The sequence below is a fragment of the Punica granatum genome, chromosome 1 (genome assembly GCF_007655135.1).
Source record: "Punica granatum isolate Tunisia-2019 chromosome 1, ASM765513v2, whole genome shotgun sequence".
NCBI lineage: Eukaryota > Viridiplantae > Streptophyta > Magnoliopsida > Myrtales > Lythraceae > Punica > Punica granatum.
The window spans coordinates 32,465,951-32,490,708 of NC_045127.1; the positions used below are offsets into that span (position 1 = coordinate 32,465,951).

Sequence of the window (24,758 nt, forward strand, 5' to 3'; positions counted from 1 at the left end):
ACTCAAAATTTTCGATTCCGTACAGACCAATACCTTAGCAAAACTAGGTGTATCATTACCTCTAGACCCGAACAACTCACTGACCCTCGACCTTCGGGTCATAAACAAGTAGTGGCGACTCCTTCTCACGCGTGTCCGTCACGCGTCATCCGGGAAGGTGGACACTCATAAGCCGCGCGATTCGGTCGAGCGCATGCGGGCCACGACGAGAAACACATTCGGGTCCGTACACATAACCATATAAAGTTAAAAGAAATATAAAAAAGAATTCACTAATTATGTTTTGAAATTTGACAAACTTCTTATGTTGTGCTTTTAGAGAGAGCAATCGGGTGCCTCTCTATTGGCCAACCGAATTTATAACTAGGTCGCTAGCGAGTTAAGGACTTAGCAGGTGACCTTAACAGGTTATAGTGGTCAATGGTGCGTAATCCCTTCAAATTAAGATATAGATTTAAAACTATCAAAAAAATATAGATTTAAAAATATATTGGCCAAAGCTCAAAAAAAAAAAACTTCATGAAGTAGAGCCTCCCTCCCTCCTCACCCAGACAAGAACCGAAGGAAGAACATGTTTGGGATGATATAGCAAAAACCCATTAGCTTGGGCACAATAAATTCATGAGATCTTTTTTGGTTAATATAGAAAGAAAGGTATTTGTCATATGACTCCTTTGGAAGGCATTGGAATGGTCAAAGCACGACCGAATTTCTCCCGCAATCCCCAAATATTGACCATAGTAGGAGCACTTTCACTTTTCCAATGTATGTGCGCCCACACCATTATTTTGCTCCTCCAAGCAAAACTTATTTTTCTAGGGGATGTCTCTCTTTAATCATGTCAAATCCATTGCCCCCGCAAAATTCCCATATTGCCCTCTCTCCTCTCACGCACCACTTTTTTTTATCTTTCGAATTTCAATTTTAATTTCTCGAGCAACAATTGATATGATAGCTTATTCGATCGTGATCTACGGACAAAATACAGCTTGCAGGTCATGATCAAAATTACGGTTTTAAGATGACAAATAATAATTGTATTTGTTTTATTCGAAGTGAAATTTTCACTTATTTTCCTTTGTCTTTTGCCTGACAGATAAATCATTTTCTCCAATCTTATAATATATGATTGGATTTTTCCTATATCCGTTTTGTTCGTGGATTTTAATAAATCTACTTAACATTTCAGGAAAAATAAAACAGCTTATCTGACCGATATTGATGATATACTTTACCGTATATCCTAGTTGGTATTTATCGTTCAGCACATCTTTGGGTAGGAATTGTCATCAATATAGCGTGTTACTGTCCACGTTTTTTATGGAGCTCCTGATTGCCGAATCATGCATGTATGATCTAAACCATGTGGAGAGCCAAATCGAAACTTGTGCCGACATAAATGCGCCTTCGAGGTTTCCCTAATTCTGCTTGCAATAATTAATAGTACGAGAACACATATGCCTTGCGTAAAATGTCACTTGGTACATAGAGTCGAGCATCTGCAATCCAAAAGTTTAAACTGATTGGTGTTAGATTCAAGTCGCATATAAGCTTGTCTCAATTTTTTCGTGTGGGACAACATATCTCAATACGCGCCCTCATGTGAGAACATGTGGTCCAGCAGGTGTCATGTACCCTTAAACTCTCGCCCTCAATAACTGATCACGAACCGAGTATCTTTTCCGTGCTCGGGCGAGGGGACAAACACCAAACTATCCTTGAGCTTCACACTCGGGCCTAATTAGAGGTGCACCTTTAGCTACCTTAGAATTGGATCGGGTCACTCTCGGACCTGACCAACATGAGGTGTGTAAAAATTTTCACTTGGGCCTACACAGACTTGAGCCCATTTGCAACCCAAATTCTTAAGCTAATAGGTTGCTGGACCCAAACCTCATATAAGCTTGTGATTTATTTCTCAAATTTTTTATGTGGGAGAACATATCTCAACACCCACTTTCACGTGGCAACGTGTAGTCCAACACGTGCCATGTGCCATTAAACAGCCGCCTTTAACAACTGACCACAAGCTGGGCATTCTCTTTTGTGCTCAGACAACGGGGGACAAATACCAAATTAGCCTCGAGCTCCACACTCAAGCCTAACTAGAGGTGCACATTTTTAGCTACCTCGAAACTGGACTGGACCATTCTCGGATCTGATTAACATGACGCGCACTCTTGGCTGCCTCGAAACAAAATCTGGCATGGTGTGAGCCTACACGAGCGTGCGGAAGTATAACCCGCTCTAATACTATGTAAAATTATACTGGGCCTATAAGCGATTGGGTCAATTTCCAACTCAAAAACTCGAGCTAATAGATTGTGGTACCCAATCTCCTTATAAACCCATTAGATTCTTCTTAGTTTTTCCGTGTGAGATTTTTTTTCTTTCAACAGTTGCCCTCGCGTGGCAACGTGTGGCTTTGACATTTACCTACACATGCCGTGTTGACTAGAATAACCCACTTTCAAGAACTAACTATGAGCCGGGATTGCACTTTTGTGCTCGGGAGGAAGGGGGATGACAATTGACAAAGAGACCACGTTTGAGCCGGACTAAGATAAGGCGAGTTTCTCTCCGCACTCAGATTTCAAAGAGACCACAAGTTTTAAGGTGCACTATTGGCTGGTTCGAAACTGAATATGGCGTGATGTGAGTCCATACGTGTGCGCGAAAGCGTAATCTGCTTTGATACCATGTAAAATATTACTTCACACGAACTCGAGCCCATTTTCAATCCAAAAGATTAAACTGATAGATTGCTGGACTTAAACCTCATATAAGCTTATAATTTTTTCTTAATTTTTTCATGTGTGACAATATATCTCAACACCTTGCTCACTTTAAATGTGCTACCGACATCTTAGAACAATTCAAGATTGAATTTAAATAATTTTTCAACTGTGACATCTTCTTTAATCGAGCTATCTATTGACTCAACTATATTGTCGTTGAAGTTTCATATATATAATGTATAAGTTTAAAATGGAAAACGGAAATCATACCATGAATCGGGCTCAAAATATAATATCTTATCCATTAGATTTTGCATGACTTGTATATATTTTACTAATTCTTGGCGAATTATTATCATCATTAATTTGCTAAAGTACACTACACATGCTCTCGCATCCATACTGCTTTTTCTTTTCCCTTTTTCTTTTTAAATTTTTTGCTCACTCACCAATATATATACTTTCAAAAGAAAAACAGAAAAGGTTAAAAGTATACATCATACTCCCCGCGTATGTACGCCGAAAGAAGCAAAGGAGCGCTCAATCCCCCACATGACTCATGAAGTACGGTGGCCTCGTGTATTACGTGGGCTCACATGCACCTGGTGTATGATATCACAACTCTCTTTTCCATGAGAAGATATTATGCATATTGGATATATTACGCGACAACATGTCATTAAACATATTAAAGAGTATTATCTTATCAACAGTTAATTTTTTTGTGATAACTATAAAAACAATAAAAAATTGAAAAATCTTCATTAGCTTATGATATTTTTCGGGTGATGTTTCGATTATATATAAGATTTTCTCATTTTCCATTGCATGTAAAAGAGAGCAAAAGCAACCAACAAGTTTTTGAATGAAGTGATAAGCATTTTCAATCCTTAGGAGGAGAATACGAATTCAAATTTCAAGAGACGTACTTGTTGGGAGGAAAAGTAAATTTTAATACTTCATCACTCGGAATGACGAGAGTAATATTTTTTATAATTTTATAATATTAAAAAAAATATAATACAGTGGTGAACATTTTTACTTATTAACTTAAAAAATCATAAATTCGATATTTAATGGGAATTACTTGTATCCTTTTATCTTTTTGTAATGAAGTGCAGAAGGAGCACGAGGCACGTGCTAGCCACGTGAAAAGGAGGGTGTCAACGTAGTGGCATTCTCGTAGTTTAGTCTATTTATAGGGGCAATTGCAATGAGCTGCCATGTGTATTTACGTAAGAGGATGGAATGACCTTCCTCTCCCCGGACCCAAAACCCAAGCCACCCTCTCCAACTCACGCCATAGCCATTTCTTGAAAGGGACCCCCGCCAAGGAGGAAGTGACCCGAGGGAGGGCTGAGGGAGCTGCTTCGCTTGTCGAGGAGACTGACCCGGAAATTCTTCTGAGATAATCTTTCTTCTTCGTCCATGACCCAGATCCAGGTTCCGGCGCGTGATTGACCAGTTGCTGGTGCGAGCCGGAGCCGACCGACGGAGGTGGGAAAATGACGGCGGGGACGAGGACGCCGACCTGGAAGGAGAGGGAGAACAACAAGAGGCGGGAGAGGCGGAGGAGGGCGATCGCCGCCAAGATCTTCGCCGGCCTCCGGATGTACGGCAACTACAAGCTCCCCAAGCACTGCGACAACAACGAGGTCCTCAAGGCCCTCTGCCGCGAGGCCGGCTGGACCGTCGAGGAGGACGGCACCACCTACCGCAAGGTACGCTATTGCTAGCTAGCTTCTGATCGAGCTCTTCTTCCTAAAGTACTCCCACCGCGCGTCTCCCTCTTCTCTCTCTGTCCATTTAGCTTGTCCGGCGGTTCTGTTTGAGGTTCGGGGATTATCTTCTCGAGCCTGCAGTTCGCCGGAAGCTGTCGCAGGCACGGTAGTAAGAACTGGTCTTCCCAACTTCATGACAGTGTGTTGTACATGTTTATTATAATTGTATAGTTGTGAACTTGTCTATTTGGTATTTGATATTTTAGGTAGTTATAGATATTAGACCTTTTGCCATTTATTATTTTCCTTCTATGTAAAATCCCACGGGCTATTTACAGCTCGAAAATCGCTTCAATGAAATTGAGTCGGATCATTTCAATCTTCTCAATGTTAATTGAAGGGACATTGATCATCTGATCATGATCCTACATTCACATAGTGCGATTTCCGATAGCAAGCGTCGGGGATTCAATCGGATTGCCTGAATACATGTGTGTGTGTTTTCGTCAGTCGTCACAGCATCACCTTATTGTTGTTTTCTGCTTCTTCTTTTTTTTCGGGGGGGCTGTTTTTGACATTTTTTGTCCGTTTTCATGAGCACAAAGCCCAACAAAGAAACAGCAGCGCTCTTTTCAGTGGCCCCTTTTCTTTTAGATCATTATTCCCCGAACAACTTTGTCTATCGAATCGATCTCACCACCCAATAAAAAAAAAAGTAATTTATTTGAGGAAAAATAGTTTTTTTTTTTGAGGATTTATGCATCATTTGAAATGTACCAAAATTGAGCTTTCTCATACGCCGTCCCAAAAAAAAAAAAAACAAACAAAGCTCTCTCCCTGTCATATATTAATTTCTTGGCAGAAAAAAAGATCTTTTTTTGTTTTTGTTTTTATCTTTGTGTTTAACTAATTGAATTGAACTGCAGACCTGATGGATGGCTGCTTCTTTGATATAGCGGGGTGATTTCTCTGATCGTGAAGTACCATTTTTTTTCCATGAGAATATTTATGATAAATTCAAATACCATCTTCTAGATGGCCTTTTTCCTTCCCCGATTTTTTTTTCCTTGAAAGGCAATTCATTTTTCTTCCCCGATAATTCATACAAACTGAGCGGAGACACATGATGCCAATAGAGGTTAATTTGGTCCATTTGTTTTTTTTCCCCCAAAATCACCCAAAAAAAATTACATTCATTTATGGTCAATCAAATCTGTTTTACCCTCATCGTGCAAAAAAAAAAAAATTCTGCTTTCCCCCGATTCATTGTTTCCGAGATCCCCGGTGACGGTGGCACTTAAACAGTTGTCTTCTAACATCTACTAGCAGCAAGAGAAAAGTGGGGAAAAAGAAACACAATTTCAGCTTTTCCCGTTTCAGTTTCAGCGTTGAATCGCAATGTTGAAGTATGTCTTTCTCCCCATGAAACATGAAAATTAGGTGTCTTTTTTTTCCCTTTATCCCCAAAAGTTGATATATGAAGTGCGCATGGAGCACTTTCTCACTTAGTAATTCTTGGTTCCTTGCCCCTTTATTAGCTTGCCAACAAAAATTTGATTCTTTTTATGAACTTGATACTGATAAATTTGCGAATTTAGAAATTCATTTCGATTAATCTATTTTATTATTAAGCCCACAAGCCTTCTTTATAATCAGAAAAAGAAAGGGAATATAAATGTATCTGCACTCTGCTGGGGGCCTGGTTCTTGAAAATTGGAGAGTTAAAAGACCCCTGGATCTGTAAAAGTAGGGAATTTAAATGTTGGGATTTGTCTGATAAAGGTTGCATGATGTATGTCCAAGTACTTCGTTTCTTGCTTTGGGTTATAGTAAGGAGAAGCTTCGCTCTTCTTTGATGAACATGATCAGTTCAACATGAAAAATCTTTCCTTGAGACGACATTGATAAAAATCTGTTGATATGTTAGTCCTATTTCCATTGAGGAGTTGCATGCTTCATCCGATGTTTCCTGTCTGTGTTTTTGTTGAGATCGATCTGCCCCTCTATTGCTCTACAAATGAACAAAAAAGAGGGCTGAGTACTGTCTTCGACTTAAAACATGCTGGGATTAACTTTGGCACTAAAAAGCTTTACGGTCATGGATTGATGGAATGGGGAATAATTACCCTGTTACTGTTTATACTATTTGTTAAAATTAATCCATGTCCACATACTTCATGCAGGGATGCAAGCCTGTTGATCTCATGGACATTGTAGGAGGATCAGCATCAGCAAGCCCATGTTCGTCGTATCAACCCAGCCTGTGTGCATCCTACAACCCCAGTCCTGCCTCGTCTTCCTTCCCCAGCCCAGTCCGGTCCCACAATCCTCCCAACCCCGTCACTAACCCCGATGCTAATTCCCTTATCCCATGGCTCAAGAATCTTTCATCAGGCTCATCCTCATCTTCCTCCCCTAATATCCCTCACCATCTCTACATTCCTGGGGGCTCAGTAAGTGCCCCGGTGACCCCTCCATTGAGCTCCCCTACTGCTCGAACACCTAAAATTAGTACCAACTGGGATGACCCTATCAGTGCTTCGATGCCGTGGCTAGCAGGTATTCCTGTTCCTCAGAGTGGGCCACCATCGCCAACTTACAGCCTAGTTGCTCGAAACCCGTTTAGCTTCATAGAGGAAGCCTTGTCTGGGGCTGGGTCAAGAGTTTGCACTCCAGGGCAGAGTGGGACATGCACTCCAAGGATTCCTGCAGGGGCTGATGGGACCGCAGATATTCCAATGCCCGATAGCACAGGGGTGGAGTTTGCTTTTGGGTGCAATGCGACAGGACCAGTGAAGCCCTGGGAAGGGGAGAGAATTCACGAGGAATGTGGCTCTGATGATCTGGAGCTGACCCTTGGGAATTCTGGTACCAGGTAAGCTTTATGGTCCCGTTTGTTTGGTATGAAAGAAAGGAATTCCCAGAGGATGGGATTACCATATGAAGATGTGACCCTCTTGCATGGCAAATCCATTCCATTTCATTTCCCATTATTGAATTAAACGCGACTTATCTCCCCATATACCGTCGCAATTTTGGATCCATTCCAATTGGGTGGTGCAGTTTACGGACGATTGCATTTTGCATTGCAGGTGATCAATCGCTTGAAAGATCAAAGATAGGAAGAGAAAAGGATAGCTAGAAGGGGATAAGAAAATCATGTGAGCATCCTTTTCTACGGCAGCTCTTCCGTCTGGTGCAGGAGTTTCATTAGTACAAACAAGTTTGGGTTTTTTAGATGGGATTGGAATGAAAGAAGTACAGTCAGTAGAATCAGCTTTTTTCTTTTATTAATTTTTTTTTCCTTTTCAAGAAGATTTTAATTGAAAATTCTAAGTTATAATTATTGGATACTTGGTGAGATATGCTTTCAATTCATTCATTTGCTTTCCTTATCCATATTCCAAGACATATATGTTCTTTTCTCCTGGTTCAGCCGCATGTTCTCCATAATTGATTGTTTCCAGATTTTGCCTTCGTTCCTAAGTGGATTGATTATGTCCAAGAAATGAAAGACCACCAACTAACCTCAAATCATTGTTGACAACTCCCAAATACACTTACGATAATGTTGAGACTTTTGTTGATAAAAACTGTTGACGGTTCTCCTCGAAATCCTTACCTGTTATCAGACCATATCTTGTGGTACTTGACTTGAGTCGCCGCAACATTGTCAAAGAAGGATCCAGTGACTGAGAACCAAATCTAATGCAGTGAACACTAGCTTCAAAATGCAAAGCAGTCGATAGGTTGCACTGACAAATATAAACAGTCGGCTTATTGTTTCTATCTATTGTTAAGAGATTAAGCAAAAGGAATACGAAGTTGTGATCATTCATTTATGTACAACCAATTTGGTTTTATGTACATGACCTAGTAATCCTTCCATGAAATTAAAGCAGGCATCATATATGCCGCCTTATGAGACTGTATTGAAACAGATTGAAGAATGCACGACAGAACCTAACTGTATGTTGCATATGCATGAACACTGTATTATATACAGACGAAAGACCTGTCCTTAGAGGGTTAGGGAATACTCTGCTGCTTGTCAGCTTCAGTAACCTTCTCATCCGTCCAGCTTTTGGTACATGTCGGAAAGAGCATGGTAGAGGATTGCAGCTGCAGGGGGACTAGGCAATGTGCCAAGAAGTATGTCCGGTGCACTTATAGACTGCCTGCCATAGAATCGGCAATTCTCTCGTGTTCGGGTTGTGACAATACTGCCCTCAAGTGAACATCCAACAAAGGCACCTGCACAACCATCAAGACCAATATTTCAAATAAACTGCTAAAAAGTTGGCAAACTTGATGGAATGAAAGAGGGCTCTTTCTATGGGAAATGTATGTAGAGTTTCTTCATGCTGAAGTTTACACCAAGTTTCTATGAATAAGCGAGGTTGAACCTGGAAAAGACAAGGAGGTAGAGAAAATTTATCTACGAGAAACAGGGAAGACCCTTTTGTACCTTTGCTGCAGCTATAAGTGTAACAAGCAGCATAGCCTCCATTCCCAGCTCGTAAATTAGCTTCAGCTGCACGTCCGACGACACCAATAGCTGCACTCACCCCAGCCCCAGCTGAAAGATGGGCATCGCCACTAAATGTCTTGACTGCATCTTTTGTTCTCAAAACGACTATGAAGTCTGTCAATTCTCCTCCCACCTGAAATTGACTCAACTAATTAATATTGGAAACCAAATACTTAACCAAACAACTTGATTGGGGTGGTTAAAGAGGCAGACTGAGGTGTAGGGACATGCTTAGGTTCAAACTGCAGTTTTTCACATTTAATGTTGTGCCTCAAATGGGTTACAATGACAGCCCCTGGTCATGAAAACATATCTACATACATTATATATGTTGGACAGTTGGGAGCAAGCAGTTATCTAGAATAAGATGAATATTCTTTAGAAGGTACTTATTCAATCCACTAAACTGATGTTACATAAAGAGAGCGAATTTACCTGGGTACCCCACCCCAAACCAAAGGAAGAGATGGCAGATGGTGTGGACCATGAACCATCATCTCTACGAGCAACCACGAGTCCTGTCCCAATATTGTAGGTCACCATCACTCCAACTTTAGCGACTGTGATGATTGCAAGACCTTTGGCGTGCCGCAAAATGGCACTGGGAATCACCTTCTCGGGGTTTAGTAAAACAACCTGAGCATCACAGAGCAGGAAACTCAACAAGTGCAAAGATGGTCAAGAAGACCCTGCGATTACAAGGCAAGAATTAATCATAGAACACAACCTAGGAAGAGAAATTATTGTGACAACCTGAATACTGAATAGGTTAAAGGGAAATTTTCAGATATATTTGTAAGGCTCGGTGATCGTAACAACAACACCATCAGTCAATTCTGTTGGACAACGGACAAAATCATCACTATATCACTAGTTAAGAGTGTGTTCAAGAGAGGTTTCAGAGGGAAATGGAGGGGATAGATTTGGAGGGGGAGGGTTCACTGGAGGGAGGAAAGTGAAGAGAAATGGACAGATACCATTCTCCCTCTATTGCCCCCAAGTGTGAAGAACGTGCTAACCCTCCAAACAGAGAATATTTGGAGGGATTGCTACTCAACCTCCGCTCCTAATCAACTTCCTACAAAATTTCCCACTACTCTTCCCAACCTCCTCTTCCTTTGCTAATAAATCCCAAACAACGGATGCTACTCTCCCTCCCTTTCATGTCCTCTCCTTTTCCCTCCCTCTTGTCTCCTCCCTTCTCCCTTCCTAAGAACCTCCAAAACACTGTGAAACTCCTCCAGAGAAATAAGATTTGAGAAGCAACACACCGCACCAGACCCAATCTTAAGAGCTGGAATGGTTCCCAACTCAAAATGAAAGTCATGGCCTCAAGGGTGATAATACTAAAAACACTGAGCAGAAAGAAAGTTGGCATGTTTAACAGAAGTAATCTGATTCTTGATGCATACCTTATTGTAACTTCAAATTGTGTTAGTTGCCTTGTAAATCTCGTGCTCCATCGACTGTCCCCAAGGAAAGTTTACCCAAGATCTAAGGGTACTAAGGTCTGTCAGGTCCTGGGTTTGCAATTGAGCAGCATGACTAACTTGGTCCATTAGGTAAGGCTGGACACACTCGAGCTTTACACAGCACACATCACAAACCCTTTGGGGATCTCCGACACGAAATTTAGCAGGCAATAGACTCCTTCCTCTTGAGCACTCACCACAGAAAACTCCTCCACAGAAGCGACAATGATGCCTAGATCTAGATCGCATGATCGGATGAAATCTCACACCACACAGCATACATGCGGAGGCACTGCTGTCGGCAACCCACTGCAGTGGCTCTGCCTCGAGAATTTTCTTAACATTCTCAAAGCTAGCATCTGCAAGAGTCTGAGCCATCTCTTGCCATGCCTGCTCAAGAAGGTGGTCTGACATCCATGAAAATCTGCAATTAGTGGGAGCAAGGGAGCTAACTTTGCCTCTGGCAGCAAGTATCATTTCGACTATAATATCCCACATCGTAAGCTCCTTCTCTTCCTCAATGTAGGAGTTCCATCCCAAATCACCTTCCGGGAAGTACCCCCCGTTGGTATCGCAATCTGTTGAGAGATCGCCTGGGCCACCTTTGAACATAGGTGGTACAGAAACGGGTATCCAAAACCCAGTATCTTCTTGGAGTGGAGTATCGTAAAAGAAGTATTTCCGTCCCTGCTTCTGCTGCTCAGCTATGAACCGTCCTTTCTCATCATCTTCCCATCCAACGCCTTGCGGTAACCCAGCAACACAAGTTTCTGCTGAAGGGTTTCCAGATTGAACATCAGATGTGCCAAGCGAGTCATCATTCAAACTGTTATTTTGCAGTCCGCCTTCACCCTGTCATGACCATCAAAGCAGAATCATCCAACTAACTGTATGAAACCGATTCGGATCCAATCCATTCACATGAATTATTTCTATAACTTTCCATCTATGGGGGGTAAACAAATCCACTTCTACAACAATCATCTGATCATACATGAGAAATTTAAGTGTATGATAGCATCGATACAACATAATCTTATGGAAGGCATTCACTTTCCATTGTTCATCCAACTAACTAATAGCAAAACCCGATTAACTCAATTAGAGGAGCAGATAAGATATTAAAACCAATCGACCAAAACCAAAGCAAAGGGGAATAAAAGAAACAAAAAGAGGCATATTTACCTGTGAGGGAGCCCTAGAATCGATGTCCCTGATTGCTTCAGGTTGCGTCTCGGCGATCGGACCGATGCCCTCCATAGAGAAGATAGAACAGAGAAGCTTCTTTCTATCTTATGAGCGGGGGCAGTTTCAGCATAAGCATGAAGGAAAAGTATCCCCGCGCAAAGAAAACTGCAGATGGCAATTCAATTGAGCGAAGCAGGCGAAGAAGAGAAAGGAGGAAACTTCCGATACCAGCAAGAGAGAGAAAGAGAGATCTTCAGTGATCTTCGTTCTATGTCGTGAAGGAGCAAACGACGGCAGCATTGAAGAGGAAGAGTTGTCGTGGCGTCTCGTTCGACCCTTTTTTCTCTTTCCCTTCTTTTTGAGGAAACTATCAATTTAGTCCCTTAATTTTACAGAAGCTCCATTGTGGTCCACAAAGAAATTTTTCTATCAATTTGATCCCTAACGTTTCATTCCGTCTATCAAAATGGCATTCCGTCAAATTTCTTAAACCGCAATCTTACGCATAGTCCGACGTGACTTAAATGCCACTTAAAAAATAAATTAAAAACAACAAATGCGAAACGAGGGCGTCTGACAACCTCTCAACTCATAAAAAATTAGAATCTGCTCTCACAATCCTTAAATTCTAAATTTCCCGCTGATTGAAGCAAATTAAATCTAATCTCTCTGATTCGATTTCATTATTCACTTTACTATCAATTGCCCACTAATTTGTTCATCTGATTTTTCGGCTGGGATTTACATTTGCGAGCTCGGAATAATGGGATTTACGTTCTTTGGCTGTATTCTCAAGCCACCTTGTTCCTCTAATTCGATTTCATTATTTGCTTTGTCCCTTCATCCTTTGTTCCTTTGATCATCATTTGGAGGAACACTTCCTTTTTTCTTGTTGCTTTTATCATCATTTACAAAAGTATCGATCAAGCCAACTCTCATTATTGGAATTAAATTGGTATGAATGATCAATTTCCATCAAGTTTAACTCTAGGCCCAGCAAATACGAGTTCGAGGATTATTGGAGCTGTCTCAATCTTTTGTTACTGCAGGCAAGAAGCATTAATCAAAGATCAACATAAATCCCGATCGTCCTTTCTTTAGGTGCCTATTTTGGAAGAATGATATCGTCACTTGTGATTATTTCAAATGAGAAGATTAGCTAGAATACTTCGGTAATATATCACAGGAGCAGAGTCTGAAGTACATGTGAAAATACTGAAGCATGGGTATTGGATTGTGGACATTTTGGTGGTTGTGTTGGTTTTGTTGTTGATTAGGAGAAGTTAGGTTTTGTTTGGTGGCTTCGAATGCTTGAATTAGGAAAGGTTGTGAAATCTAATTGTTTAGTTTGTGAAATGCTCCATTGTATTGGATAGGAAAGCGAGATTATGTATTTTGTCTGTTATATTTAATGAGTTACTGATTTTGAGAAGGAAGTTTGGTTATTCACCGACAATATGTACATATATATATATATATATCTATACTACTAATAAAGGGCGAACTTGGTATCCCTGTCCATTATACCCTTTAATCTTCTTAGTTTAATAAACACTTGCCGCAAATCATTAAGGACAAAATTGTTCTTAAAAAATAATTTTTTCTCTCACCACTCCACTGCTCTTCTCTCTCTCACCCTCCTTTGCGCTCATCTCTCTCTCTCTCCACCGCTCACTAGTAAGGGGGCGACGTTCTTGGTCAATTGACTATCCTCTGTTTCAAAAAAAAAATTTTGCTTAACTTTATTTTTTATTTCCTTCTTCCAAATTAATCAAATTATGAAGAATTTAGAGAAGAAAAAATCAAATGGTGTCACATGTACGAGGTTGGTGAGTTTAGATACATGATGATTAAACAAAAAAAAAATTATACAAATTGCACATGTGTCAGTGTGAGTCTATATAATATAATTCCGTGCATAGAGCGGGTACCCAATCTGGTAATACATAATGCCAAAATGAAAGGGCAAGGATGAGCGTCGTTCGTCCATTTGGATAAATGACTTTGCTTTGATTTCGTGAAATAGCCAAATCCTCATCTCCATACAATTTCTTAAATTTTCTAATTATTTTAATATAAAAGTGTCATTATGAAACTTAATTCTTACATGAAATATCGTGAATAACAAATTGAGAAGATGAAATTCAAGTTCCATACAATTTCTCGAGCTTCTTGATTATTTTTATCCATAAAAATCATTATCACATTTAATTTTTTAATGAAAAACGTGAATAACCTCATTATTAAGAATTTACACAAATTATATTGTATGTTGATAAGATTCCTCTGCCTCAGCGGTTAGTTGTTTGTGATTGTAATCTCTACATTTGTAAATAAATAGAAAATAATAAAAAAGAGCCATGTTCTTGGAATTATCCATGCATAAACATCGAAATCGATAAAATATTTTATTGAAATTGTAAGTATCTCTTCGTTATTTTCGAATGGGATTTAAGAGTCTAAGAAAATTAGGATATCATTTGCAATTTTGATGTTCTACGATAATTTCTACCCCTCTTGAAAAATAGAAATAAAGCACGAAAACGGAAAATGTATAATCACATTAAACTGTTCCTCTTTTTTTTTTGTGGTTGAAATCAAAGTATTGTCACCAGCTAAATTTGATCATATTTTCTCATTAATTTTTTTTCTTTCTTAGAATACTTAATATTCAATTTAATGTAGCTTTCATCTACCACTTTGACCTACAAGGTGCTTTAAATAGATCTATACACACCGAATATGCATAATCTGTTATAACAACTGTCAAAATTTAATATTTTGTATAAGAGGCTAATGTCATGGATTAAGGCTCATAATCAAGTTGTCACAAAAAATGAAAAAAAGGATTATCAAGTTACAACAAAAAATATGCATAACTTTATGTATGTTTTTTAACTTACATTTCTTTTTTTTGGATAAATGGTGAACTTCATTGATAACAAAATGAATTTACATCAGAACCGCACCATTTTACTCCTGTACAGAACAAACTAATAGAACAGTCCCAAAATGTACCCCAAATCAGCTATGGCAATATCAAAGGTGAAACAAACGCCCTACCAGGACAGCATGTACAATTTTGCAAGAGAAGCGAGGTAGAACAGACAACTTGGCCTGCACATCAGAGCAAATCTTTCGAATTATATCTGTTACTGGCGAGACTTACTTGTTATAAATCCTGGCGTTTCTCTCATGTCATATGCAATATATGTAATGAGTCCATAGAAGTTTGAGACAAGTAACGTCCAGCTTCTTTTCACGAAGAGAGGAAATCCATCAAAGCTTCGAATTCCAGTTAACATTAGGTCTGTTCAAACCAACTCGGGCTAGAAGACTTTGCCAAATTCCTTGAGTAATTGGGCATTCAAAAAATTGGTGATCTCGAGTTTCCAACTCAGCACTACAAAATTCGCATTCAGCAATGGCAAGCGGGATTCGCCATTTGAGTAGCCGGTCCTTTGTATTCAAAAGATTATGAACACAGAGCCAACTGATAAACGAAGAGCGGGGGAATTGCCCCTCAAACCATACCGCATTCCTCCATTCCATCTTGGAACTCCTAGGTCGTAAGCACTTCCAGGCACTAGCAATAGAGAATGTCTCAAATTTGTGAGGTGTCCATGTAACTCTATCTTGACTGGAGGGTTGGATTGTTGCAGCTAATTCACGAATAACAACAGCTTGTGGGTCCGAGCTTCTGGGCCAATGCCAACTACCTTCGTCTAGAACCATACTAATTGTTGCATGTTTCTTGAGCGATGGGAAACACTGTAATCCCTTAGTGCAGCAATTAATCAATGGTCCAATTGGTAGCCAAGAGTCGTACCAAAAGGACACACCCGTTCCTGGGCCGACTCTGTATTGGATGTAAGGAGATAACAGAGTCCTTAGCTGCATGAGTTTCCTCCAGTTCGATGAACAATCTCCAGGTAGTCTTAGAGACCAAATACTTCAACCTTTTATTAGATATTGAGCAGCCCAAGCCACCCAGAGAGACCTTGAACGCACTAGAAGAGACCACAAGTTCTTTAACACACATGCCTTATTCCATAAAGTTAAATCTTTGATGCCGAGACCTCCTTCAGTTTTTGGGAGGCAGATAGTTTCCCAACTGACATTGCCCCCACCAGTATGCTGCTCAAGGCCTTTTCTAGAGGAATGATCTGCACTTCTGCTGCACCAGCTTGATGACTTTCTTGGGAAGGATGAAATGGGAACACTAATAGCTTGCCATGCTGAAGAGAACAGATCTGGTTAATTGCACCTGACCTGCATAAGACAAGTATTTCGTAGACCAGCTCCTTATTCGCTTGACAATTCTCTCAGTAAGAGCCTCACAGTTCTTCGAAGAAAGCTTTCCGGAGACAAGAGGGAGCCCCAGGTATCGCACTGGGAGTGCACCTCTCTTAAAGTCGGAACAATTCACTAGTTCAGAGATACCTTCCTCACTAAGGCCTCCTGTGAAAATCTCAGATTTCTGCGGATTCAACTTAAGTCCAGACCAGTTATAGAAGGTATTCAATACATCCATAATAGAAATGAGGGAGTCCTTAGACCCATTCGTGAATAAGAACAGATCATCAGCAAAGCAAAGGTGGGTCAACTTTATAGACTTACATCGTGGATGGAAACGAACCCTTCCCTCTTTTGTAGCAGAGTCCAAGAGGTTTGAGAAGACCTCCATGGCAATGACAAATAAATAGGGTGATAAAGGATCTCCCTGTCTCAGTCCTCGTTTGCCTGCAAAGTAACCAGCTAAGGTCCCATTGATGGCCACTGAAAAATAGGGAGAGGTAATGCAGCCCTTGATCCACCTAAGAAAACCAAGAGGAAATCCCATGGCCTCCAAGCTGTTGAGTAGGAAGTCCCAATTTAAAGAATCAAAAGCTTTCATCAGATAAATTTTTATAGCACGGCGAGGAGTAATTCCTTGTCTGTGATAATTCCTCACCAGCTCGTGAGCAAGTAAAACATTGTCTGAAATTTTCCTTCCCTACACAAACGCTGTTTGATTCAAGCTTATAATATCAGGAAGCACCAGCTTCAATCTATTAGCGATCACCTTTGTTATGCATTTGTAGACCACGTTGCAGCATGATATTGGCCGAAAATCCTTCATACGAGCAGCTTTCTCCTTCTTTGGGACGAGGGCTATTATTGTAGAGTTCACTTCCCTGCGCAGTTCACCAATGGAGAAAAAGTGATGTACACCTTCAACAAAATCTTTATGAACAACTTTCCAAGCATGTTTGAAAAAATACACCGTGAAGCCATCTAGGCTAGGGGACTTGTCATTCCCCATTGAGAACAGGGCTGCTTTGATCTCTTCTTCAGTAATAGGAGATAGAAGTGATTGGTAATGGGTGTGAGAGACCTTCCTTTTAAGAATATGAGAGAGTTGTGTAGTCGAGATCCCTACAACACGATCATCCTTACACCCTAGGAGTTCCTGGAAAAAGGTAACTGCTTCCGCTTTAATTTCATGTATTCCTTCTAGCTTTGCATCGGAATTAGAGTAGAGGACTCGAATAGAAGATCTTGCGTTCCTTTCCTTTACTGCTCTGTGGAAGAAAGCGGTGTTCTGGTCCCCTGCTTTCAGCCAAACCACCCTAGACTTTTGTTTAAGAAGCTTCTCCTCCTTGTCAATGGCTTCTGAAAGCTCAACCCTTAGATCAAGCTCCTTCTTAAGAAGATCAGTAGCCATACAATTACTTTCAAGAATAGACGTCTGGACCTGAGCAAGCTGAGTTTGTAAGTCAGCAACTTGCGCATGCACATCCCCGAATTTAGATCTATTAAAGTCTCTCAAGTGTTTCTTAAGATTCCTCAATTTCTTGTATAACACAACCATCGGAGTGCCTTCTTGTACCTCGGACCAGACACGTTCCACGAGTTCCATGTACTCTAGATGGTCGGTCCAGAAGTGAAAAAATTTAAATGGCTTGGGCCCAGGATTCTCCTTGGCACCAAACCTTAGCATGGCAGGACTATGATCAGAAATACCTGGCGGGAGAAATTCCACTGATGAGGCAATATCCTGTTGAAACCACGTGTCATTGACCATAGCTCTATCAATTTTCCTAGCTTGGAACCCCTCTTGTCTTTTGTTGCTCCACGTGAAGTAACAGCCGGTGAAGGGATGATCCTTGAGCTCCGATGACGTGATGAAATCAGTGAAGTCTTGCATGCTTTGATCGATGGTTATTTCCCTTCCGACTGCCTTGACTTCATCTATTTCTTTTACTGCATTGAAATCACCCATCAACATCCAACTGTGCCTCATGCCCCCAGCTAATGCCTGCAGATCGTGCCATAATACCCTTCGCTCCAGCATATCATTTGAAGCATAAATAAAAGAAAATGCAGTCTTGCCTACACCTTGAGGAACATCTAACAACAAGTGGATATATTGGCTGGTTTTGCAAAGTATTTGCACTTTTAGATCCTCCCGAACCATAATCCATATCCTACCATTGCAAGCGTGCTGATAATTTTCCACTAGGTACCAGCCTTTCCATTGGTCAACAATCTTTTTACAATTTTTTCCTTAACCCGTGTCTCAATGATAGCAAAAACTCCTATGTCATGGTCTTTTGCAAACTTGTAGACCATTTTCTGTTTGAGAGGGTCATTTAGCCCTCTAACATTCCAGGAAGTTACTATCATAAGAGTAATTTAGGGGGCTTACCTCCCTTGCCCACCCTCGATTTCCTCTTACCTTGAACTCTCTTAACCAGTTTTGCCACTTCCATCGATGTGCTTCTTAGTTGCCTTGAATCTTTTACCCAAGATTTCATTACCTCTAGGTCATCATCAAAGTTGGTCTCATTGTCTCGGTCCCCTACTAGCCCGATACCAGTTGGCTTGTTATTGACTTGTGGGAAATCTCCTTGAATAGAGACTTTATGTTTCCCCTTGTTCAAGTCATTCCTTGCCGCACCTGCATCATCCTCTTCAACAAGACAACCAGTAGCAATATTAGAAGTCAACTCTTCACTATTATTGATAGCATTATCAGTATTCTTCTTGGCAGCAAGCTGAACAATAGTGACCAATTCAGCATTTCCAGCAACCTTCACAACATCAGACTGGGAAGAGGTGGCCATTCCAGGCCCCCCCAGTATGTTTGCTTTAAAAACAGTCAGGTCCTTTGCTGCAGTCGAGCCATCAGCTGGTGCCATGGATCCCTCAGTCACCCCGGGTGGTGCAGTTTCGGGTGTAGTGCTGTAGTTATGCCCGAACACCTTGCATCGAGCGCACTTCTCCGGCAACCAAGGAGTATCCACAAGGACTTCCACTTTGTATTCATTGCCTAAGTCCACATTCAGAACATTCGGGATTTCCTTTTCAGCATCTACCTCTATACAAGCCTTTGCGTAATCCAGTCTAGAGCAGAGGGCGGTAGCTCTTTCCATGTAAAGTGGTTTGCCAATGGCACTCGCGAGATAGCTAATGCCTTTGGGATGGAAATACTGAAGTGGGATTCTCCGCAATTGCACCCAAACCGGCATTCTCTTCAAGCTCAGTTCTTCTTCTGTGAAATTCGGGCTCTACCTTTGCAAGATCAGAGATTTTCGTTCGACATGCCACGGGCCCGTTTCCAGAACCCAGGTCATGATATCCTCATTCGGAAACTTGAAAATAAACAAAGAACCCATGGTGCTCACCACAACTTTCCCTTGTTTTCCCCATAGACCATTAACAACTGCAGCAACCTTTCCAAACTCAAGGGCTCTGCCCAAGAACCGCCCAACAAGAGTGTAGCACCATTGCTCAACTCCAATCTGCAACAGCTCTGTCGGGGGTTTCACATTGTAGTATTCAACACCTTCGAAGAATTCAAGACTCTGATTTACCTTGGGGAAGACTTTCCTCCAGTTTAGAGGGCCTTTTGAAGCCAGTTTCTCATCAACTACAGCTTGCGGGAGACTCTGGGCAACTTTTGCAATTGATTGCAGGGTCGATTCCGCCATTTCCGGTGAGGGTTTGGCCTTTGTACAGACCTCGCGACGGCGGAACCCTAACTGGGGCAACGGGAAGAAGCAGATCCAACGGTTGAGAAGAGAGGAAGGGATCACGTGCAAGGTTCCGGCCTCACGTGCATGCTAGCCTGCTAGCAAGCATGGAGAGCATTTTCCGTACACTACATCCCCCCTCCGCCAACCAATAATTAACATATTCAATTCAATTCGTGAATATGCTACCCAAAATGTCTAGGTGTGTTTGGTTTTAGAGTTAAGTAAAGTTGAATTTTGATTTTAATTGGATTGTAATGATTGTGTTGTTGAATTACGAGAAAAAGTGTGAAAAATAATGAATAGTTGAGAGAAAGTAATGAATGTGTTGTTGAATTGTGAAAAATATAATAGATAGTTGAAAGAATTTAGTATTAAAAATTGAATTGAATGGTTAAAAAAATTGAAGAAAAATAAAAAAGTTATAATTGTATTGCTGATTTTTGTTGTGTAATGAGTAGAGTTAAAGTTAGAATTAAAATTTTAAAAACTTGATTGCAAAATCAAAGAAGGAAGTTTCTCCGAAAGCATTCTCTGAAGAGACTCAATGGTATGTTGCATAAGTATCGACAACTTTATGGGCAATCAATTAACATCCTATTCCATCACACTCGGAGGAATTTATTCGGCAGGATTAATCATTTCTGTTTTATTTATTGAAGCGCTTTCCCATTTATGCCAATAGAATCTGTCGACTAAAAAAGAGAAAATGGCACTTGTTGTAATATTTTCATATTTCAATGGAAATTCTATTCTCTCTCTATTGATCACAGAATCCAACATAATAGTTTCCAAAAGAAACAGTAATTTTCGTTTAGAAAATTGATTAAAAGTCCATGACAATGTTTAAAATTACTTTTAATTTTACTATTTCAACTTACGTATCTCTAACTTATGTATCCTTCAAATTTGTTGGATTTCACCAAATAGATTTTAAAAATAATCCCGTGCAACACGCGAGATAATAGACTAATAACTGTATTAGTCATAAATGAAGTTTAGATTAAATAGGAATTTTTTTGAAGACAACCTATTAAGACGTTCAGTAGTGAATCCACAACTATTGGCAAGTGGAATCATGTTCATTAGCGGTTTGACCCGATAGCTTTCGTTTCACGGGGAAACATGAAGATCAATTTGGAATGAGAAATTTTGCGTTAAAGAAATGAGTCAATGAAAAAGTAAATTGGCGGTTTAAACTAACATAAATGGAAACATTGAGGAACAGAATGGAAATATTCCACAACCTTCCATTGTTGCAACAAACCCAAACTTCCATTTTGACAAAATTCACAATTTGGTCCCTGAAAATTTTCTCTCTAGAAAGTGGTCCCTGAAAGATTTTTTATGGATCATTTAGTCCCTCCATTTAAAACGTTAGCATAATTCAGTCCTTCCATCTAAGTTTTGAGTAAGTCCCTGACGAAAAACACTGATGTAGATCGCTATCTACTCATTGGGCACGTTAAGTGCCATGCTGGACAGATAGGATCCAAAAACAATTTCATTTTTAACCTTAGTTAATATCTTTTAAAATAATAATATTTCTCGGAATAGGGGATAGGAGGCTCGTTCAGCCCTCACCCCCTCTCTCTATATTGCGGGGAGCCAAAAGAGAGGGGATGGGGGGCCCTCTTCGGCGATCTCACCCAACAGGGTGGGGGGTAGATCGAGGCCCCCCACTTAGCGAACTTCCCAGAGGTGAGTTGTCACGCCCTGAATCGAAAAGTGACTGGCCACGCTAAGTTGTCACGCCCCAAAACCGAGAGTGACTGGCCATGCTATATATCGAGTTAATATATATGGCATGAGACTCGAAAGGAAAGAACTAGATTTATACTCATTTGAAATAAACTCATTTGCCTCTTTGCTGTTTTATAAATCTTGCTCATAGATATTTTGTTCAACATCTTTTACACAAGAAAACCTGAACTAGAGTGCCCAACGTACATATACAATATCTATAAGAGCCAAGAATAGTCGTACGCTTCAACCATACAGAATAATGCAGCCTCTTAAGAGGTCACTTTTCAAGCTCGATTCCCCATCATCAAAAGGTAACTACAGCATCCTAGACACAGAAGTCCCTAACCATCTCCTTGTTCTCGACTCGATCCCCTGAGATGAATTTGGGTGAGCTAAAGCCCAGTAGGTTTAAACCAAAATACTTACTCTATGTAACAATCTTGCAAGATAATGATGATCAAATCATGATATTCAAGGCATATAATGACACTAAGAAAATCAAATGACATCATTAGCAAGGATAACACTTTAACTAGATATCTAATGATGTTAAGCAGGTCTCCACATTCACCAATCTATTCATATTAATGCATATAAGATAATGAGCCATCATCTAGAATAAGCATGTCTCCAAATTCATGAAGTGATTCACAACAACAATAATCAGATGAACCTTCAATTAACATATATATGTAACAAACCACACGTCAATATGGCTTCCACTCATGTCTTTCATCAAATGACATCATTAGCAAGCATCACTTTAATGAGATATCTAATGATGTTAAGCAAGTCTCCACATTCACCAATCTATTCAGATTGATACAATAAGATAATGAACCATCATTTAAATAAGCATGTCTCCAAACTCATGAAGTGATTCACAATCACAATAATAAGATGAACCTTCAATTAACATATATATATATATATATATATATAACCAACCACACCTCAATATAGCTTCCACTCATGTCTTTGATCCTCGAAACCATTGCAAACTCCGATTAACAATCCTCCGGAGGTTTAGAGTCAATACATGACTCAAGGGCAACTCGCACCCCCATTCCATTCTCAATGTTCTCATTAGCTCAATAGATCAATGACTTTCTCAACTTAAAGTATCCATTAACATTCAGGGGAACTTCATAGCCACTTAGTTAATATGAACCCAGTCAGTAAAGCCATCCACTTACCTTGTTTGATAATGATCAATAACCTTCCTTGGCTATCTATTCCCATTAAACAAATCAACCAACAAGCCAACATCTCAATATAAGTATATACATATATGCTCAACTAAGACATCCAATATCAAGCTTATTAGTTAGAATAGATATCTTAGAATAAACCTACCTCTTTTTCGAGCTCTTTCACTAGGTGAAATGGTTTAGTATCTAACCTACTCAAGACTTCAACTTGGAAATGGAAAATGAAGAAATGGAGAAGAAAGCTTTAGACTGGCCATTCTGGTTACAAAAGTAACTATATAATGCTGAACTAACTTTAAATAGCTGAATTTACATGAGTCACAAGGCCAAGTGTCAAGATATCTCACCGAGCTGCTTCTTTTTGTTTTGCCCTTATCTTAACTCTCTCCTTTTACTAATACTTTCCAGCCTACTAATAATTTGGAATTCTTGAATTATCCACAATTCAAAGGAAGTTCGTCCATCTAGAGCTGATCAGAAGATAGGCTTCACTTTGGACCCAAAACATAATCATCAGCATATAAATCATAAGCCCAACCCAAATATATCATGTGGTCTTCTAAATGGATCATAATCATGACCCAATTCTAGGCCCAGCCCAATAACAATATGGATCAATATTTTAAAACCTCAATCAAGCCCAACTCAAGCGTATCAAGTTGCAGGCTTGGCCCTTTGGCCCAACCCAAAACCACCATGGACTTCTATAAAGTGTAGATCCAGCCAATCCAAAGCAAATATCGAAATGAAAGCCTGAGTCTAAGCAAATCACATGTGAACCATTATAATGCTCTAAGCCTTACCCTAGTAAGAAGCAAACAACAACATAATGTAATCCAAGATTCATCATGAGATTCTAGGCTTGGGATAACTATGTGGCATACTACTCTATAATTATTCCAATGGCACTATGCTTATAAGTTTCAAACTAAACCTTGTGCCATTACATTCTCTCCCCTTTTTGAATATTCCGTCCTCTAAATATTGTTTGCCTAATACCAGAGATTTTAAATATATTAAGATTCATGGCACCCATAGGTTCCCAAGTTGCCTTTGAACTAGGTGTGTGCGGGTCCGAGTACCTTTTTTTTCCACAGTACCTGAACCTTATCCTATAGGAGACATGTTCCAAGATTTTGGATCCGGACCCTACCCTATTGGGACTTGAAATGAAATCTAAATTATACTATAGGTTCCAGGTACCCTATTAGAACTTGTAACTTTTTCTTTTATTTTTTTTCTCTTCAAACACAATAAATGAAATAAATAATTAAAATAAAAAAGATCTCATTCATAATCATGCAAAATAGATAGATATCGACATAGATTAATCGAATCACATCCATCATCCACAGAACTAAAGGATTATGTAGCCTTCCTTAGGAATATATAGTAGACAAAGCAAATATGCAACTAAAATGTTATGTAGTTATTTAGCAAATAAGGTATTCTTATGATTATATAGATACTACATTGCACATATTGTTAGAAAACTGAGCACGTGTGCAGCGAAAAGTTTAAATACTGTAAAAATCAAATCTTTATCGCATGCTCGTTTAATCAAAAATTTCAAGATCACATCCAAATACATAAATCTTAGATTATATAGTGGACAAAGCAAATAAGCAACTAAAAGATTATGTAGTTATTTAGCAAATAAGCTCTTCCTAGGATTCTATAGATACTACATCACACATATAGGATTATGTAAATATAAAATAATTTTTCAAAAAAATATATAGGTCCCCGGTTACCGGTTCCTTGTGTACCTTATATGTTGAAACCGGAAAAGGAACCTATTTTCATCAATTCCTTAAATTATTACTCAAATCCTACCATATTTTTAATTGGAGTTACCTGGACTCTACCCTAACGGGCATATCCCAACCAATTCTGGGTAGTTCTAACCGGTTCCGGGTATATCCAGTATCCATGCACACCCCTACTTTGAACTAACTTCTATATAAATAGCAAGTTTCAGCTGTGCCACTCTCATGAATCAAATCATCCGAATCCCCAATTTCAAATACTCTACTCAAAGCATGGTAAACAAACCTCAGATAGCTCCATACACTTATATAATATTCTTCGCTTGTTCTCCAAAATGTCTATTAAGGCTGAAGAGTTGTCCCT

General features: G+C 39.8%; 1 protein-coding gene, 1 long non-coding RNA gene and 1 pseudogene across 3 annotated transcripts; 1 reads left to right on the forward strand and 2 right to left on the reverse strand.

The window, feature by feature from the left end:
- Nucleotides 1–3,992: 3,992 nt before the first annotated feature.
- LOC116211464 (BES1/BZR1 homolog protein 4-like) lies at nucleotides 3,993–7,854 on the forward strand. 2 transcript variants are annotated; one of them, XM_031545859.1, is made up of 3 exons: nucleotides 3,995–4,459; nucleotides 6,643–7,334; nucleotides 7,552–7,854. In XM_031545859.1, the coding sequence occupies exons 1-3, from the start codon at nucleotides 4,244–4,246 to the stop codon at nucleotides 7,553–7,555; spliced, it is 912 nt and encodes a 303-aa protein (XP_031401719.1). In that variant the 5' UTR covers nucleotides 3,995–4,243; the 3' UTR covers nucleotides 7,556–7,854. The 2 variants fall into 2 exon arrangements, with proteins under 2 accessions (XP_031401728.1, XP_031401719.1); XM_031545868.1 differs by lacking the exon at nucleotides 7,552–7,854 and having other exon boundaries at nucleotides 3,993–4,459; nucleotides 6,643–7,338.
- A 388-nt stretch (nucleotides 7,855–8,242) lies between these two features.
- Nucleotides 8,243–11,959, reverse strand: LOC116211453 (annotated as a pseudogene).
- A 9,559-nt stretch (nucleotides 11,960–21,518) lies between these two features.
- Nucleotides 21,519–22,881, reverse strand: LOC116198871. The gene is made up of 2 exons (XR_004155411.1): nucleotides 22,368–22,881; nucleotides 21,519–21,786 (listed from the first exon to the last, which is right to left on the reverse strand). It is a non-coding gene; the product is annotated as an uncharacterized LOC116198871 (long non-coding RNA).
- Nucleotides 22,882–24,758: the final 1,877 nt, after the last annotated feature.

Bases quoted from the DNA above. Each gene is read 5' to 3' on its own strand.
- LOC116211464 (XM_031545868.1), top strand. From the start codon at position 4,244: ATGACGGCGGGGACGAGGACGCCGACCTGGAAGGAGAGGGAGAACAAC. The intron at 4,460-6,642 runs GTACGCTATTGC...TACTTCATGCAG, and splicing joins ACGGCACCACCTACCGCAAG to GGATGCAAGCCTGTTGATCT.